The sequence below is a fragment of the Siniperca chuatsi genome, linkage group LG10 (genome assembly GCF_020085105.1).
Source record: "Siniperca chuatsi isolate FFG_IHB_CAS linkage group LG10, ASM2008510v1, whole genome shotgun sequence".
NCBI classification, from domain to species: domain Eukaryota; kingdom Metazoa; phylum Chordata; class Actinopteri; order Centrarchiformes; family Sinipercidae; genus Siniperca; species Siniperca chuatsi.
The window spans coordinates 16,356,447-16,373,155 of NC_058051.1; the positions used below are offsets into that span (position 1 = coordinate 16,356,447).

The following is a 16,709-nucleotide window of genomic DNA, read 5'->3' on the forward strand; positions in this document are numbered from 1 at the left end:
AACACAAAATATCAATTAAGAGCTTGATCTCAAGACAGTTATGACTCCTCAAGAAGTGCACATTTTTCAGTGACGTCGACTGCAAATTCAGTTGTATCACTGTATCAATTTGAATCACTTTTGATTCAAATTGTTTTGTTCAGTTCAACCCAGACGTAATTCGTTCACTTTTTCCCCCCCAAGCTAAACAATTGCATCACTGTTTTTCAGGTAGCCTGGGAGCTGAAAAATGGAACTGGGGAGTTCAGGCAGATGGCATGGGGGCTGTACAGGGGCAGAGCAGGAGACCTCAGGCAGACTGGGAACCAGGAGCAGCAGCAACGCTGGGCAGCTGACTCTGCCAATGGCGTCGGGAGCCATGACGACCATGTCTCCTTCTGTGGCCTTCAAGGGACACCGTGAAAATAGCCAGGCGAGGACCCTCAAAAGGTGACAGCTGGATGTCAGGGTGGCTCCTCGAAAAGTTCATTGATGGCCCGTAGGATTCAGGGAAGGCAGGCATTGGGGTTGCCTTATAAGGAACAGGCTCACAAACCTGAGCCTAATTGATTGAGGAGATCTCATAATACCTTATTATCCGACTAGAGCACTGCGCTCCCAGAATGCAGGGTTACTTGTGGTTCCTAGAGTGTCCAAAATAGAATGGGAGCCAGAGCCTTCAGTTATCAAGCTCCTCTCCTGTGGAATCAGATCCCAGTTTGGGTTCAGGAGGCAGACACCATCTCCACATTTAAGAGTAGGCTTGGGTGAGTCCTGAACCATCCCTTAGTTATGTTGCTATAGGCCTAGACTGCTGGGAGACTTCCCATGATGCACCTTTTTCCTCTCTCCTTCTCTCCTTCTCTCCCATCTGTATGCATTTTTATCCCATTACTGCTTGTTACTAACTCTCTCCCGTAGTTTTGTGCTTTCTCGTTTCTCCTCTCTCCTTCTGTCACTTTCAGCAGGTATTTCTGCCTCTGGAGCTGCAGAGACTGGATCTGTAGTTGTGGGCCACCTGCTGCCCACGTGTTCCTGCTCGACAACTGCTACCACAGTTGTTGTTATTGGCTCTGTTACTAATACTGACATTATTTTTCCTATAGCTGTCATTCCTATTATTACTAATTTATTAATATTAACACTACAATTACTATTCTACTATTTAAAAAAAAAATCTAGGTAGTATTTGCATCTCTCAAAACCTAACATGGCAGCGGCGGATGGCTGCCCACCATTGAGTCTGGTTCTGTCCAAGGTTTCTGCCTCTTAAAGGAAGTTTTTCCTTGCCACTGTCGCCAAATGCTTGCTTATGGTCTCTGTAATTAATATTATAAAGAGTTCAGACCTGCTCTATAGGAAAAGTGCAATGAGATAACTTCTGTTATGAATTGGCGCTATATAAATAAAATTGAATTGAATTGAATTGAAGTGCAGGCTGGTTGCTAGCATGCTGGAGGCTAAGGCTTGAGGATAGCCGGCCGGAGGCTAGGTAACAAATTCCTCAGCAAAGGTTGACACTTCCCTCCATGCCTCTTTATACTCTCTACTAGGGGCCCTCTTCCAACAACCTTGGAGGTACAGGAGGGTGTGAGACAAATCATACAACTCATCCTCAAAACATCCATCTGCTGGGTCCATGACTGGCCAGATTGTTCCGTCACGGCTGGTATGAGTGGAGCAACAGGGGTTGGACCCAAATACAGATTACAGAGGCAGAGCTGATGCAGTTCAATGATATATTTACAAAATATGTTATGTTAAAGGCTTACAGGACCATGAGTCAGGCAAGAGTCAAAGCCAGAGAGGCAGTCCAAAACAGGCAAATTAATCCAACAAGGAGCAGGCAGGAATCCAGAGTCCAAATAATTGGGCAGAGGGTCAGTCGGTCGGGGTTCCAGTTAACAGGCTTGAAAGCAATGAAACAACCAAGCAACAAAGAACAATCTGGCAAGGAGTGAGTGGAAAACGGCTGGTTAAGTACTGCAGGGCTGACAAGGGAGAGTGGAAACAGATTAGCAGGGAAGGTCAGGTAACTGCAGAGCTGATGAGAGAAGTGGGAACAGGTATGTAAATGGGAAATGGGTGGGGCAGTCAGGTGATGTGGAAAGAAGGGAGAGTCCAGGGCATCTAGTAGACAGATGGAAAATGGCAATGAAAGGGCCTGGGGAACCGGGAAAGTGGTTGAAGAGGGGGGACAAAGAGACAGACTGTCACAGATCTTCAGTTCAGTAGTAAGTTAAGTCGGTTGCTGGTTCAAGCTGTTATGTTCAACTCAGTAAATTTTTTTCAGTGACAATCGTGACTCAGTAGAATTAGATCAATTTGAAGATTTGGTGTAAAAGATTTGTTCGTACATGTACAGAACACTTCTACAACGAAATTGTTTTTTGTTGGCTAAGTAACGCAACTAAGTAGAACTGAATATTAAGCATTGGTTAGCGCTGGATTCAGCCATAAACATGACATTTTCAGTGTAAGTTCAAGCAGCAAACAAGAAAATTAATCATTCTAATTTCTTGATCGTAGCAGTTCTATGCCTCTTAGTGATTATCCAATCAGCCCAATGGAATATGTTTGAGGGTTTTTCTGTCAGCCATCTTACCTGTTATGTCTTTTCTGTTACTGAAGTGAATGGTTCACTCCTTCGCTCCACTGCCACCAGTGTCAAGGCCCTGTCTATGCCTCGCCTTCTGGATCTCTGATCTGGCCACAACTAAAGTTGTCTGTAAAGTAAGTTTACAGACATGGTAAAATCCAACAATCTTTTTATTTATCAAAATTATACATCTGTATTTTGTGCACTTATTTGTGTCCTTGATCCAACAATATATACATGATTGCAAATATTACAAATCCAGTGAGTGTCTGCAGGAATACAGTGGGTTAAATACCAACAGACAATATTCAAACTGAATGCAAAGACAAAGCTGTGAGTGGTAAAACTAGTAGCTAAAATATTTGAAAAGTTGACAGAGGAAATAAATTTAGCATGAAGCTACCATAGCAGAAAAATGGCAGCATTCAACATTCCTCTACAAATGAAAAATCTTTTTCTCAGATATGAACATGTTTAATAATAAATTGTCAAACTGAAAAGCAAAATCCTTTGGCAACAAATTCTTCAACAAACTTACAATGCCCCAAGTTTGTCTGATTTACAATACTGCACTTCTTCAGGATAGAAAACCTATTTCTAGGGTTGAAAACACAACTCAAACATCTGATTGCAACCGTTTTTATCAACTACAGTGCAAATAAAAGGATATAGACAGGACACAGTGTAAGAGACACTGATTGCCTCTGTGATGAACAGGATGCTAATGTATGTTCTAGAGTATTCTCACAGCATGATGAGTAGAAAATAGGCAATACTGTTACAAGACAGACCAGAACAGTCCCCCCAATCTTACAAAAAGAGAGATTCAAGAGCCTAAACAGCAGCTTCTTATTTTTTCCCCATAGGCGTTAGTGCCCACCATTGTGACTGAGAGAAGATTAAATAGTACAAAGAATTTTGACAAGAACGGAGCAGAAAAACACTTTTAAGAGCTCTTTGGAAAACACTGAAAAAAGAAGAAGAATGGGTTTTGGTTTAACGACACCACAGCTCACAGTTTCAAATACCCGACGTGGTCTAATGCAAATAGACTTTCAAAGCATATCAGCATCCATGCCAGTCTTAAAGAAACAGCCATCAAATTAACATTTAGATGGAAGTGACACTTGAGGACCTCGCAAGTCAGAGATCGGGGAGGAGTGGGAGGAATAAAAAACTGCATCCATCAAAGTCATTTTGCATGCCCCAAGGAAAAGTATAAAGTGGACTCTAAGTTAAATTCCCCCTATTAGATTAGCGCCCATTAACTCAATTACTGACAGGTGTGTCTTACGATCTACCGTGGAGAGGCCTGGAATCATCTAAATCTGCTTATTTTAGTTTTCATGTCGCCACAAGCAAGAGTGAACAGCAGGGATGGCCACTGAGTGTGTGAAGGACTGTTTTCCTGTTATTTGTGTTCACACATGCAGAATCCCCTTTGGACTTGTTGGCCAGAGAATCCAAGCAGTGCATCCAGCCCCAGCATCTATACAAATATAGCTAAATCTACACCCTGCAATTTCTCACACATCTTTGCAATCTCACTCTCTCTTCTCACCCTTACGCACTCTCCTTTTCTGTCTCCCTCTGGTCGTCCATTCTTTCATAACATCTCTCCCATATAAGAGCTGCCACGTCACTGTCCGCTCTCAACTCCAGGGTGGAACTTACTTTATCTTCTCCCTCTCAGGCCATGAAAGCCTGCACAAATGGATGATTGGCACCTCAATTAGAGAGACAGAAATAACAGTGTGACTGTACTCCAGGCTCTATCTGCTGCTCTCCTCCACTGGAAACACAACTACACAGAGGAATGAATCTGTATTCTCTTGTCTTTACATGGACCTCCAAACAAACTGAATTGCCATACCGTGTTTTCAAGCTTGCATAATCAACTTTTTGTGGCCTTCTACAGACTTAGCCATGTTGGAGAGTTGAATAAATTATGTGAAATAAAGATACATACAACATGATGTGTCCAAAACACACACACACTGTCTTATTCTGGGTCCTTTTTAAAATATTGTTCTTTCTCTCTTTATATGTGTTCCACAGCAAGGTTATCTCTATCTATTCAGCCTGTTAATTCAATATGCGAGTACAGGATAAGCAGGATCAATGGGCAAAATGATTTAATGAAACTGTTAAAGTAGGTAGGGGTGGGAACAAAGATGCTGATATTCAGACAGCCTGCTCTTTACACACATGCTGATAAATGTTTAAGAAACATCTGAATAGGAGAATGATGAAGCCAGACAACTTTAATTAACTTTTTACAACATTTAATCATCAGGAAGATTTAAATGTTTTCAAGTGGCCAACTGACAAATTGTCACAGTGATAAGTATTAGACCTCAACGTAATGCAAATTTTGCGCACAAAGAGACACACTCCTTCATATGCATTCATATTAAATGATCACGCTGAGCTGTGTCTTTTTGCTTGTCTTCTTTCATTCTGGTCCATCTTTAGCCACCATGGGCTCCCCTGCTGTTAGTGAGCCAACCGTGAATGTCCTGCTCAATGTCAGGGCCAGATATTGTCCGATCGCCTTTGCAATACATGCAGAGGGTGCATGTCATTTTGTTCAGCAGTGTTTAGGGCATGTGACTACCTGTGATGTATAGCAGGACATCCATCTAGCCCTGCAGCACATCTGAGCCAATATCCATTTGCCTTTCGGTTGGATGAGAAACTTCCCCTGCCATGGCATGTGGTGGATAAACATCCCCTGGCACTCTTTCCCTGTGCTCTCTGTTAGTCCAAAAACAGGACTGCTTTGATTACCAAGGGGGATAAAAAAAACACTCATCAATAATGTAAAAATGCAATTAATGACTTCCCCACTTCTGTCAGATCTCCCATCCCGAACCCCTGCACTGCTGCAATCCTCTCACCTCACCCCCACGCTACTACATACAGGAACAGGACAAATATGGAAATGGGAAGTCATTACTAAAACATAGCAGTGTTAACCTTTTGTGAAATGCACTATTTGGATTATTGCCTGCTGCTTTGTTGTTGGTGTCATACCGTCCTCCATCAGGCCTCAGTCTCCAGAGGCCCCAGCCATTGATATCTGCAGTAGTTCCCCCTGCCTGTTTCACAGCTATGATCTCAAACTTTACTTTGCTTAAATATTCATGCTTGTTTGCATTCTGAATGTGTGCACAAACACCAACACAAGTGTAATTGCTCGGGTAATTGCAAGAAAAATGATAGGTTTGATATGAGCGCTAAATTTGAGTTGTTTTCAGCTGCTGATGTAGGGAAAAGATTTTTTCATGATGCATATAAATATATTTTTCAGGATTTACATGAATACTAAATGTTACCCACGAGCTGTTGATGTTGTAAGAAATGATAAAGTATCTTTACTACAATGCCAGAGCTAACTAACTAACTAACTAAATCTTGTAGTCGCTGCTTGGAGGTAACTGTATAAAAATGTGTCACACAATCGGTGCTTATACAATTGACAAGACAGACATTTCATCTCACCAGCTGTCAGAGCCGTTTAAGACAGAATTTAGCAGCATGAAAACAATTTCAAGAGACCCTCTGAATCACGTGTTACTCATTGTGTCAATACTGGTATGAAGATGTGTCTGTCCAAACAACACGTCTGTGTTCAGTGGCTGTACTGATAATATTCACTTCTTGATTTGTGTTCTCTACTAATATTGAAGCGTTTTATTTTGTATCAATAAATAAAAACACACCACATATTAAGTTATGCTCTTGAACATTTTCAAAAATATATTTTAATTTTAATTCATTTAAATTCATATAGCATGGTGAGAAATTAAACTGTTTAACCTTTCCATTAACTAAGCAAAACCTGCCCAGATGTAGGTGGACAAATGTTTGTTTTCATTCCACATTTTCTGTATGAATGGGCATTGGGTGGTCAATTACAAACAGCTGTTTGTACACAGCTGTGTGGCCTATCTACTTACATGTTGTTTTGATAAGTGCTCTATAAATAAAGTTTTGTTATTATTATTATTACATACATCACAGTCTTCTATAGTGACATGCAGATGCAGCTGCTGTCTATATAATTACTTCCTAAAAAGAGTAGTATCTTGACAGTGACCATGTGGACTGGTCAATGAAGAGTGTAAAGGCACCTAGAGGAGCATGTGAGCAAGGAGGCAAAGAGATGGATAAATGAGACTGCTGTACTTTGAACACACAATTTCAGGTTTTAACTCATATTTAACAATATGATCAGCTGCAATTAAACATTTGTTATGTTTATTTGTTCCCTTCTTAGCCAAAGCCAAATGCAGTTGGAACATAATTTTTAAGAAAATTGTGTCCTCGTGACGTTGCCTAGACATTTTTTATTTGATGGTGAGTGTGCGTGCGTTTTTGGTGGGGGGGCAACAGCTCTCAGCAGCATCATGACCAGCAATGAGTAGGCTACATAGCCTTCAGCACAACGTGATATAAGACCTGATACCCCGCCTACGCTCTAGTTGCTGATTGGCTTTACGCAGGTATCCAGCTATTATTTATTACCCCAAAGCTTGGACGCCTCATTTATCCTGACCTGATCTCACTGCAGGATATATCCGTTCCCACTTTCCTCTGCACCTGGCCGCACGAAGCTGACTTTTTCAAAATTATCTGCTCGACAGAAAACAGGTAAATGCTTAAAGTAAAATGTTTACATATTTATTCTATATTCAACAGTTGTTTCTTCCTCTTTTTATTCTAGTTATGAATAAGTGAATTTAAGGTTTTACATGACTTTTTGGAGAGGAATCACTAGGATACAACGTGAAATTATTGCCGTCATGTTTTTTTCTTTCTTTACTGTATACATACAAGAGAATCAAAGCAAATTACATAAAAATAAGTTTCATTAACTATATCTTTGTAAACCTTACACCCCGCACTTTTACGCAACAATTACGCAGCGGGTTATGATCAACAGGTATAATTGGTTCCTTGATGAAAAGGCAGTATTCAGCGATGTTTTTGCCTAAAAGGAAACGACATGATAAAACAGGATAGCTGTAAATATTCTCCCACAGGTGGTGCTGAAAAAATGAGGAGAGGTTTGCTGCTGGTGACTCTGTTCCTTGTCATGAAACTTCGATACAGCCAGTCAAGATGCGAGGAGCCCGGATCGCGCAGATCAACTTCCGATGTAGGTTTCCTGGCGCTTAGCCTAATGACCAAGCTGATTTTCAGACCATCTTTTAACAGACACTGATTTCTTTTGCTTCTCATAATTGCAGCAGAACATAGGTTTGGACACCGTCAAGCGGAACATTCTAAAGAGGTATAGCGATTTGGATTATGACAGCTTTGTGGGTCTGATGGGCAGAAGAAATGCTGGTGAGTCTTCATTTCGACTGACAAAAGTAGCCCACTGATTACATTAATAAGTTTATAGTAATAATAATAACAATATTAATATGATGATAATACACTGAAAAAACAGACATCAAAATGGCAATAGACATTGTGTTGTAAATTCTTAGATTTGGTTATTTGGTTAGGACCCCCCCCAAATGCTCTTTAACTTCTATTTCACAAAGCTGTTTTCTTTCCTTTTTGATTCAATTTTATTTTCATCAGATGCAAACGATGTACAGTCACCACAAAAAAGTAAGACCTTTTTGATTTAGCAATGATATGAAGTGCTTTCTTTCTTTTCATTATTTGAAATCATCATAAAACACACATTTTAATTGTTCTCATTATTCTTATCAGGGGAAATGAATGACATTTTTGTTGGTCTTATGGGAAGGAGAAACTCAGAGCCTGGTGAGTGTGGCAATTCACAAGAGTCAAATATCCACAGGAGCCCTATTGGCATTTGTGGGCATTCAGATCATTTCATCATGAGGACAGCATATCTTTATGGGACTATCTTGTAATGTCTGCTCTCACAGATAATGGTCCCTGGAGGAGAGAGTATCCAGAGAGGAGAGGCATTTTTCTCAACAAGTGCAGGTTGAGGTGAGTACCTCTTCTTTTTCTCTCAGTAGATGGACCATCACACAGTCTCCACTTGGAAAAATAAAGTTAACACTTAACTTGGCTAATAAAGGATAAAACCATATCAGACAGATGAGGCTCTGAAGATTTCTGCTGTTCAAGGTTTAAAGTCTCAAATGTTGACTCAAATAAATTTTTTTTAAATATATATCTTCTGTGTGCTTTTCTTTTCTAAAAAGTAAATCTGTAGTTGCCCTTATTTTTTGTGTATTAAATTATTGATTTTACACATTTAAAAAGCTTGAGTGTAGGAATAATACTTATATATGTATGTATGATGTGTTTTGTTGCAGGTTTCTTCAAGGGCTGTAGACATTCATACTGAAGCAACTCTCTGGCAACAATGACAGAAGATCACAGAGAACACAAACAATGAACTAAATGTCTGATGAAAACGACTAAATGACTAAATGATGATCATTCTCATTGTAAATCTGCCAGCTGGCTTATGAAAGTGACCATAAACTACACAGATTGTATTTGTTTTCTCAGAAGACAAAACATCATTAGAAGTAACAGCTGATACATTATATTTCTTTATCATGTTATTCTTTTTCTTCAAAGTTCAAAATAAACATAATTTTTTATACATAATTTATTCATTTAAAATGTTGGTGCATTTTCCTACAGCAGCGATGGCAGTAATGTTCAATCACACCTGCTACAATGTTTACTGTTGTTATATAAAATGACAAGACAAGAGGGATTCATTCGCGTTTTGTATAATACTGTGTTCATCAGAAGCTACAGTGTTCTCAAACAGAAGCACAGGGGGTTTCAAGCACGCACTTCTACATCAGAGCATCTCATATCACTCAAAGGTAAAAAGAAAAGACATTTTCACAGCACAGTTGTTGCTTTTCTTACTGAAACAAACATTGTATCACTGTTGGCTGCATTAACTATTTAACCGCAGCAGATTCAAAAGGAAATTAAAAGGAAAAATTAACTCAAAGGCTAAAAAATTATAGTAATTTCAAAGTCATTTTGCATGTCATGTCAGAAAGCCCCCAAAGAAAAAACGTTTTAAATAATTGAAATGTAATTCAGAAAAATAACACAAAGAACATCAGATTTAACTCCAGAATAGCAAAGAGGCCCTAAAGAAAAGACGCTAAATATTTTGAAGTTGTGACACACACTGCCATTTGTTGCTGCTCTTCATTTCAAGAAAGAAATTGAAAATAATGACTTAAAATGATAAAAAAAAATCTTTTCATACATCTGGTACTGAATTAGTGGCTCAGATCAGGTATTTGTAAAATACATTGAAATATTCTATGTGCCTCTTGCTGCATCACTCCAAGCACTGACTACACTGACTGTGTAACGTCACAGATACATACATTTAAATGCTTATTATGTCAAACATAATTAAGATAAATCAAATGTTTATCCTGGTTAAAAAAAGCCAAGCCACTGAATCATATTCAAATTCCACTTACAGTGTCATACTGGCTGGAATATACTGTGATTGGATCAAGGAAGCCCTGTCAGAAGAAAACATTAGTCAGCCAACATACTGCACAGAGTAATACACCTCTCAATTGTGCACATTCAACCCCAGCTGAAACACAGAATCAGCGGTGCCTGCTTTGTGTGACTGCAGTCCTGTTCTCACTGACGTGAGAGTTTAGATTGTCTTTCCCCCCACTCTCTGACTCTGTCTCCGCTTCAGTTTGGTTTCCACTGATAGAGAAGACTGAAGTTGTGTGACTCCTTCCATCTGTCACCTCCCGAATACCTTTAAGTCCCACCGTCATGGCTGTCTGTGAGAGTGGGCCGGGGCTCAGACCCTGGCGTAAGGAGGGCCGGTAGCGTGGCCTGTAGCCATACGCTCTCAAGTGATAGGTGTAGTACTCCAGTATGTACATCAGCTCTGTTTCAACATAATGGAAAGATACTGCCAGGTCAGAGCAGCACTGCGGACCCTGAGGAATTATAAACACACACACACACACACACACACACACACACACACACACACACACACACACACACACCACACATGCAAACACACAAATACATACATGTTAGCACATAGGATGGCGCACACACACATACATATAAAAATACAAGTTAGAATAAAGATTAAATTACATATATTACATCATCATATATTACAACAAGATTATAACACACTCGAAAGATGCTACATGTAGCATTTTGGCACTAATAATTATGAGACATATAAACAAACAAAACCAATTGTCAAAACGAGTGGCAGCCTCTATCATCCACCACACTGCCATCAGATTTTACTGCACAAATGGACATTGCTTAACAGCACAAAAGAGAAATTGACCACTAATCATCAAGTACAAACAAGCTGTCCAAACAGTTTTAGGTTTGTAAAGTGAAAAGTCCTTAGAATACTCACTTCCAACAACTTCATCTATTAAATAAAGAATAAGAACTAATATAATGCAAGGGAGAAATTCACGTGGGGACATTTTGTATGCAAACAGGATAATGAGCAAATATGGTCTCCATCCAGTAATAACTGACAATTCCATTGGCATAAAGAGTCCAACAATTGCCTAAATGGTTGCTCTAACTAGTACCAAGTCATTGTAAAATTTTTAAAATATGATCTATTCTTGTATGAAAATGCTACATGTAGCGCCTTTCATGTGTTTGCATTTTGCATTAGTGTTTGTTTAAAGGATAAGGCTGGCATTATTTTAAAAAATCCCATAAAAAGACTGAAACCAACAATGTTAGTCTGTTCCCTCCCCTGTTTGTGGTACTCAGCCCCCAAGCCTGCAGTACATCTATAGTACAGTTCACAAATTATATATATATATATATATATATATATATATATATATATATATATATATATATATATATATATATATATAATATATATATATATATATATATATATATATATATATATATATATATATATATATATATATATATATATATATAAGTAATTTCCTAAAACAGCTGGGCACTGAGGTTTTTAGCCAACATTACTCATGCAGGAGTAAATAGTGCATTTGTTGGGGACTATTTTCAGCTGCGGATTAATACACAGCAGGATGTATGTATACACAGTGTATGTAAGTTTGAGTCAAGATAAAGTGTCCATGTTCATCTTGATGAAAGCTGCTACCCAGTGCAACAGTGTGCCTCATTTATTTGTTTTTAACTGTTTTTGGACAACAGTGGTCTATGGCACAGAGCTACAGTATAACCTATCAAGATTTGGTTGCAAAGAAAGTACTTGTTAGGTCAGAATAAGTCATAGATGGTTTTGGCCTTTTTGTTTTTGATCACAATAAGAAGAATACTTATTATCACCAGCCTTATCCTTTGTTATTTTGTCATATTGTCATTGTCATATGCTGACAGTTCTGAAACTACAAATTTCCATTTTTACAGTCTGAAAAAAATTACTTTAATATTAAAAGTGAATTTGTTTTCTTGTTTGCCTTTCAAAGACAGAGGACAAAGCTGCCCCATACCCAGGCAGTCAGTGTGTGACAGGATCAGTAATGGACCTATCTCATTTTAATTGCAAAGTACAATAAATTAGTTGCATCATCAGCAACAAATTGACCAATTTTCCTTTTGTTGACATTTTCTCTGCTGCAATCATCTACTTTAAAATGAACTCATTTCTATTTCAATTCACTCATTCTATGTGGGGTCAGGTACGGAATTCGAAAGTGCCACAATCACATATTAATTTATTTAGTTATGATACCTCTGATGAGTCATTTATAGCAACACCTACATTTTGTTTAATTCATCAAAAGCAAAATAAGCAAAAAGTATATTGCGCACTACTCACTTTTAGTTAGAAAATAGGTCCCTGCTGTACATTCCAAATGTACAGGTATGATGTATATTTGTTTGCTTTTACCATTTTTACCAATTCCTACTGTAGTACCATTTTGCAGCACTACTTCACAAGTAAATCAGAAGTGAAGGGACTTGCCTCAACAATTGGGTAGTAACAATAGCTCCAGTACCAGAAGCTCTTGGAGAACTTGCCAGTTAGATGGTGCTCTGGCACAAACGGGTGGAAGGTTTCTCGATGCAGAGTATCTCTGGAGTCCCCCGCCAGAACGCCCATCTTCTCCAAACACTGCCCCAGCGCTAGGTCTTCTACAGGCGTAGTGTGTGTGCAAACTTTGGTCCGAAAACCTTCCACAAATCTCTTGAGAGCCTCTTTGCTAAGCACATAGCCTGCCCCTCCACTCATATAGCCTTGCTTGGTGTAAGGCTTGAAACGTTTGCCAAAGTAAATGGGCTCTTCAGTGGTGTGGTTGGACAGAATCCAGCGCAGGTTGTCCACCACCACATAGGTGTCATCGTCTGCTTTTAAGAACCAATCTGCTTCATTCGCATAGTGCTCGTAGACATAGTGGAAGGCTCGAATGGTCTTCCAGTAGAGTTGGTCACGGCCCTCCTTAGTGCCCAGGCCCACAGTGGGGAAGTCTGGGTCCTCCACAGAGCTCATGAACACCACCATGTTGCAGTGGCGACTCCAGGTGGCCCTGACATGGCGGGCCCTGCTCTGCAGGTTATTCGGCCCTGTCATCACCCAACAGAGAACACGTACCTTGTGGTACAGCACATCTGCCACCAGGCTGTCTTCATCTAGAGGGACACAGCAAACAGTGCGTTACATACTGTAACAATGTTAACTTGTATGCAGTGGAGCTATTGTATGTGTAGCTCTACCAGCAATGCCACACTACCCTGGCACTCCTCACACACGAGATGACGTCTCCATATCCAATCAGTTTACTCCACATTCTTCCTATGTTTTTTTTCCTTTCACTGCATTTTGCTACGTGAACGACAGTTGAGTAAGAACTCAGACAACCTTTCCTGCAGTAACGCCTAGAAGTCTAAATGCCTCATTAGAAATACATCAAAGACAAATAGGAAAAAGTGACACATGATCATGATCATATGAGCAATGTTCAACAATTTAATATAAATAAAAATTGATTAAATAAAATGTGAAGAGACAGTGCAGTGGAACTGTTTCATCACACTGATTGAAAGGTAAAATAAATATAGAAACATTTTTTGGTCTCCAAGACTACTTCCAAACCAATCAAAGCATCCATGCCAAAAAATATTCACCCTATCTGCTCATCATATCAGTGTCTTGTAGTGTGCCATAATGATTCTTCACTTCACCAGCATCCAGGACCTCAAACGGCTTAGTATCAGAGGTCACAACTTATGTTCCAATCCATCATCTCACCTACATAAATTTGCCTGCACAATCACTCATTTAAAAAATATATTATGTTTGAGCCAATGCTGGAATTTTAAGCAAAATAGTATGATCTGTAGATCTCAGATATATGGAGACTAATAATTACTTTAAAAACTCTCTATTTGTCACCCCATACATACTAAATGATTATATAAGTAGAGGACCAGTCTAAAGCACCTGCATGGTGAGGGTGGAGCAGGTTGATGAGAGCAGCTCCCTCCTTCTTCCAGCTGGTTGGTCTCTCCCACACCGCTGTGGCTTTTTCTTGAGCCTCTGACAGCACGGGGTAGCTCGTCTCAAACCACACCTGGTGCAAGAAGAAGTAGATGCTGCAAGCCCCCACAAAGAAGCCCAGGGAGAAGGCCCATCTGGAGCTGGAGCTCTTCATGGTGACACCGTCTCCAGCACCGTGATATCCCAGTTACAGCATGTCTACATGGAACACAACACACCAGATCGATTTGATGGACTGACAAACCTGAAATGAGTTTGTAAATTTCTCTCTTCAGCTAATGATCATTGACACTGCTCAGTATTATTTGTATAAAATGCATGATTTTGAGCTGACTGTATGTAGTTACACATTGTATTGTGTTCTGTCATCAGAAAAAGGTTTTAAGATGAGTGCTGTTAGAACTTCAAGTACCTTCAATATTATTTTCACAAATCATTGTGTCAGAAAAGGCAATGAACTCCAATGGTATTTGCACGTCAAGGCGTGTTTTTGATGTGTGCATTAAACATGAAAAGATGTGATGTGGTTTGAGTACACTGTGTTAGCTTTAAATCATATTGGACCCACTTTTCAGACCCAGACTACAACACATTTTGAGTATTGCCCCCTGGAGCCTAATCTCCCCCTCCCATATTCAAGGGGTAATGTTGCCTTCAAACAAACTTTGTGTGTTGTGTGCTATTTGCAATACATTTGGACAGGAAAATCTAAAACCACAGATAACTGTCTCACTAAGCTAAAAAAATTAAAGTGTCTCGACTCCACAGGGTATTTGAGTAAATACACACTGAACTAGTGACTGACTCTGAACTTGTAGAATTTGTGTTCCGATTTTAACTTGAATGTAGAACTTACCGTAAATCAGAAAGTGTGCTCCAGTAAAATGGTGCTTTGTCCCACTAATCACTGTCTGTGGAGAAGCTCCAGGACATCATCACTTCTGCCTCCTCCTTTTGTTTAGCTTTAAGACAGACTGATTTAAATGCATACATGCTGTAATATAACACATTAATTCAGTTTTTCATTTTGACATGAGGACTTTATGGACATGGACTTCACACTTGACACAGCGTCAGTATGTCACTGCCAAAAATATTGTATTTTGAGTCTGTTTCCTCACGGATGAGGTTAAAGACCCCAAATCTGAGACAGATGTTAACGATTAACATGACGAGAGTTGTTTTTGGCAAACATGTACTCTCCGTGTTTGATGCTTCCCTTCATCATCCTGGAGATAAATAAAATTAGACGACAATCCAGTTACCCTAATCGAGGCATTACATCCGTTAATACCAAAAACTCATGACTAAGATTGCTATGACGACAAAATAAGGCCATGTGGAATCCAGATCTATAGCTACAATTCTACTGAAATGTTGTCATTATACACGGCGGCAGCGGTGTGTATACTTCCAATCAGCAAAAATATGTTTGATTGAAGATCTACACCCGTGTGTGTATTATTTACCTTTGCTGGGGGATCAGTCATTTGTGAGCACGATATGCTTGCAACTCCTTAGGCAACGAAAGATTTACTGTTTCTGAAAACGGCACACGCCTGCTACACCTGTCAGTCACATCGCCACATGCTGGTCACATTCATCCGATGCATTGTTTTTTATCTTGCGTCGCCAAATACAGTGATTAGTAAGAGGAAAGCCACTGAACAGATTTACATTCTTCAGCAGCACGGGCTAAGCTCTGGAAATGCGGCCTCTCATTGGCTGGCTGACGGTGACGTGTAGAGGAAGCCGCCTTTCACGTCCTGAAATGCATGAACAGCAATTAACTGATGGTTGTATTTATACAACATTTATTTATTATTATTGAAAATGGAATTTAAAGATGATGATCGAGAAGGAAAGAAATAGAAGTAAAGCTGTTGTTCTATCAATCCTGGCCACTAGGTGTCACCCTACACAAAGTTAACATCTTAAAGCCTTCCTACACATAGCAGGTAAAACAAATATTGACATCACCTTTTTTTCAGTAAATATATTTCTAAAGGTGCTATTGAAATGAAGTTTTCACCAGATGTTGGTAACAATCCACACATGCAAAGAAATCAAACCATAGATGTCCATAAATTAAGTTATGTGTTATAATGTTAAATGACACAGGGAAAAAGTATTGAACACATGAAGAAAGGGAGGTGCAAAAACGCATAGAAAGCCAAGACAAACAGTAATTAGAAAGTAGTCCTGCCCCTTGTCAGTACAAATTAATATCAGCTGGTTCAGGCCCAACTCATGGCCTATAAAAAGGTGTCTCATTACCAAGGTGTCATAGAAGAAGCATTTCATGATGGGTAAAAGCAAAGAGCTCTTGCAAGACCGCTGTAACCTTATTGTTGCAAAACATACTGATGGCATTGGTTACAGAAGGATTTCAAAACTTATGAATGTTCCAGTAAGCACTATTGGGGCCATAATCCGGAAGTGGAAAGACCATCATTTCACCATAAACCGGCCACGACCAGGTGCTCCTCGCAAGATTTCTGACAGAGGAGTGAAAAGAATTATCAGAAGAGTTGTTCAAGAGCCAAGGACCATTTGTGGACAGCTTCAGAAGGACCTGGAATTAGCAGGTACAATTGTTTCAAAGAAAACGATAAGTAATGCACT

At 39.4% G+C, this 16,709-nt stretch overlaps 2 protein-coding genes and 1 long non-coding RNA gene across 5 annotated transcripts; 2 read left to right on the forward strand and 1 right to left on the reverse strand.

The window, feature by feature from the left end:
• The first annotated feature begins 1,720 nt into the window (after positions 1-1,720).
• On the forward strand, positions 1,721-4,462 carry LOC122883268. The gene is made up of 3 exons (XR_006379591.1): positions 1,721-2,213; positions 2,611-2,712; positions 4,012-4,462. It is a non-coding gene; the product is annotated as an uncharacterized LOC122883268 (long non-coding RNA).
• A 2,601-nt stretch (positions 4,463-7,063) lies between these two features.
• Positions 7,064-9,557, forward strand: tac3a (tachykinin precursor 3a). The gene is made up of 7 exons (XM_044211687.1): positions 7,064-7,234; positions 7,627-7,742; positions 7,834-7,933; positions 8,177-8,206; positions 8,312-8,365; positions 8,494-8,560; positions 8,893-9,557. Exons 2-7 carry the CDS (start codon positions 7,641-7,643, stop codon positions 8,909-8,911), a joined length of 372 nt encoding a protein of 123 aa, XP_044067622.1. The 5' UTR covers positions 7,064-7,234; positions 7,627-7,640; the 3' UTR covers positions 8,912-9,557.
• Positions 9,558-10,089: 532 nt separating this feature from the next.
• On the reverse strand, positions 10,090-15,866 carry c1galt1a (core 1 synthase, glycoprotein-N-acetylgalactosamine 3-beta-galactosyltransferase, 1a). 3 transcript variants are annotated; one of them, XM_044211686.1, is made up of 5 exons: positions 15,554-15,866; positions 14,941-14,995; positions 14,028-14,282; positions 12,552-13,216; positions 10,090-10,530 (listed from the first exon to the last, which is right to left on the reverse strand). In XM_044211686.1, exons 3-5 carry the CDS (start codon positions 14,236-14,238, stop codon positions 10,180-10,182), a joined length of 1,227 nt encoding a protein of 408 aa, XP_044067621.1. In that variant the 5' UTR covers positions 14,239-14,282; positions 14,941-14,995; positions 15,554-15,866; the 3' UTR covers positions 10,090-10,179. The 3 variants fall into 3 exon arrangements, with proteins under 3 accessions (XP_044067621.1, XP_044067619.1, XP_044067618.1); XM_044211684.1 differs by having other exon boundaries at positions 14,941-15,046; XM_044211683.1 differs by having other exon boundaries at positions 14,941-15,058.
• Between the last annotated feature and the right edge of the window lie 843 nt (positions 15,867-16,709).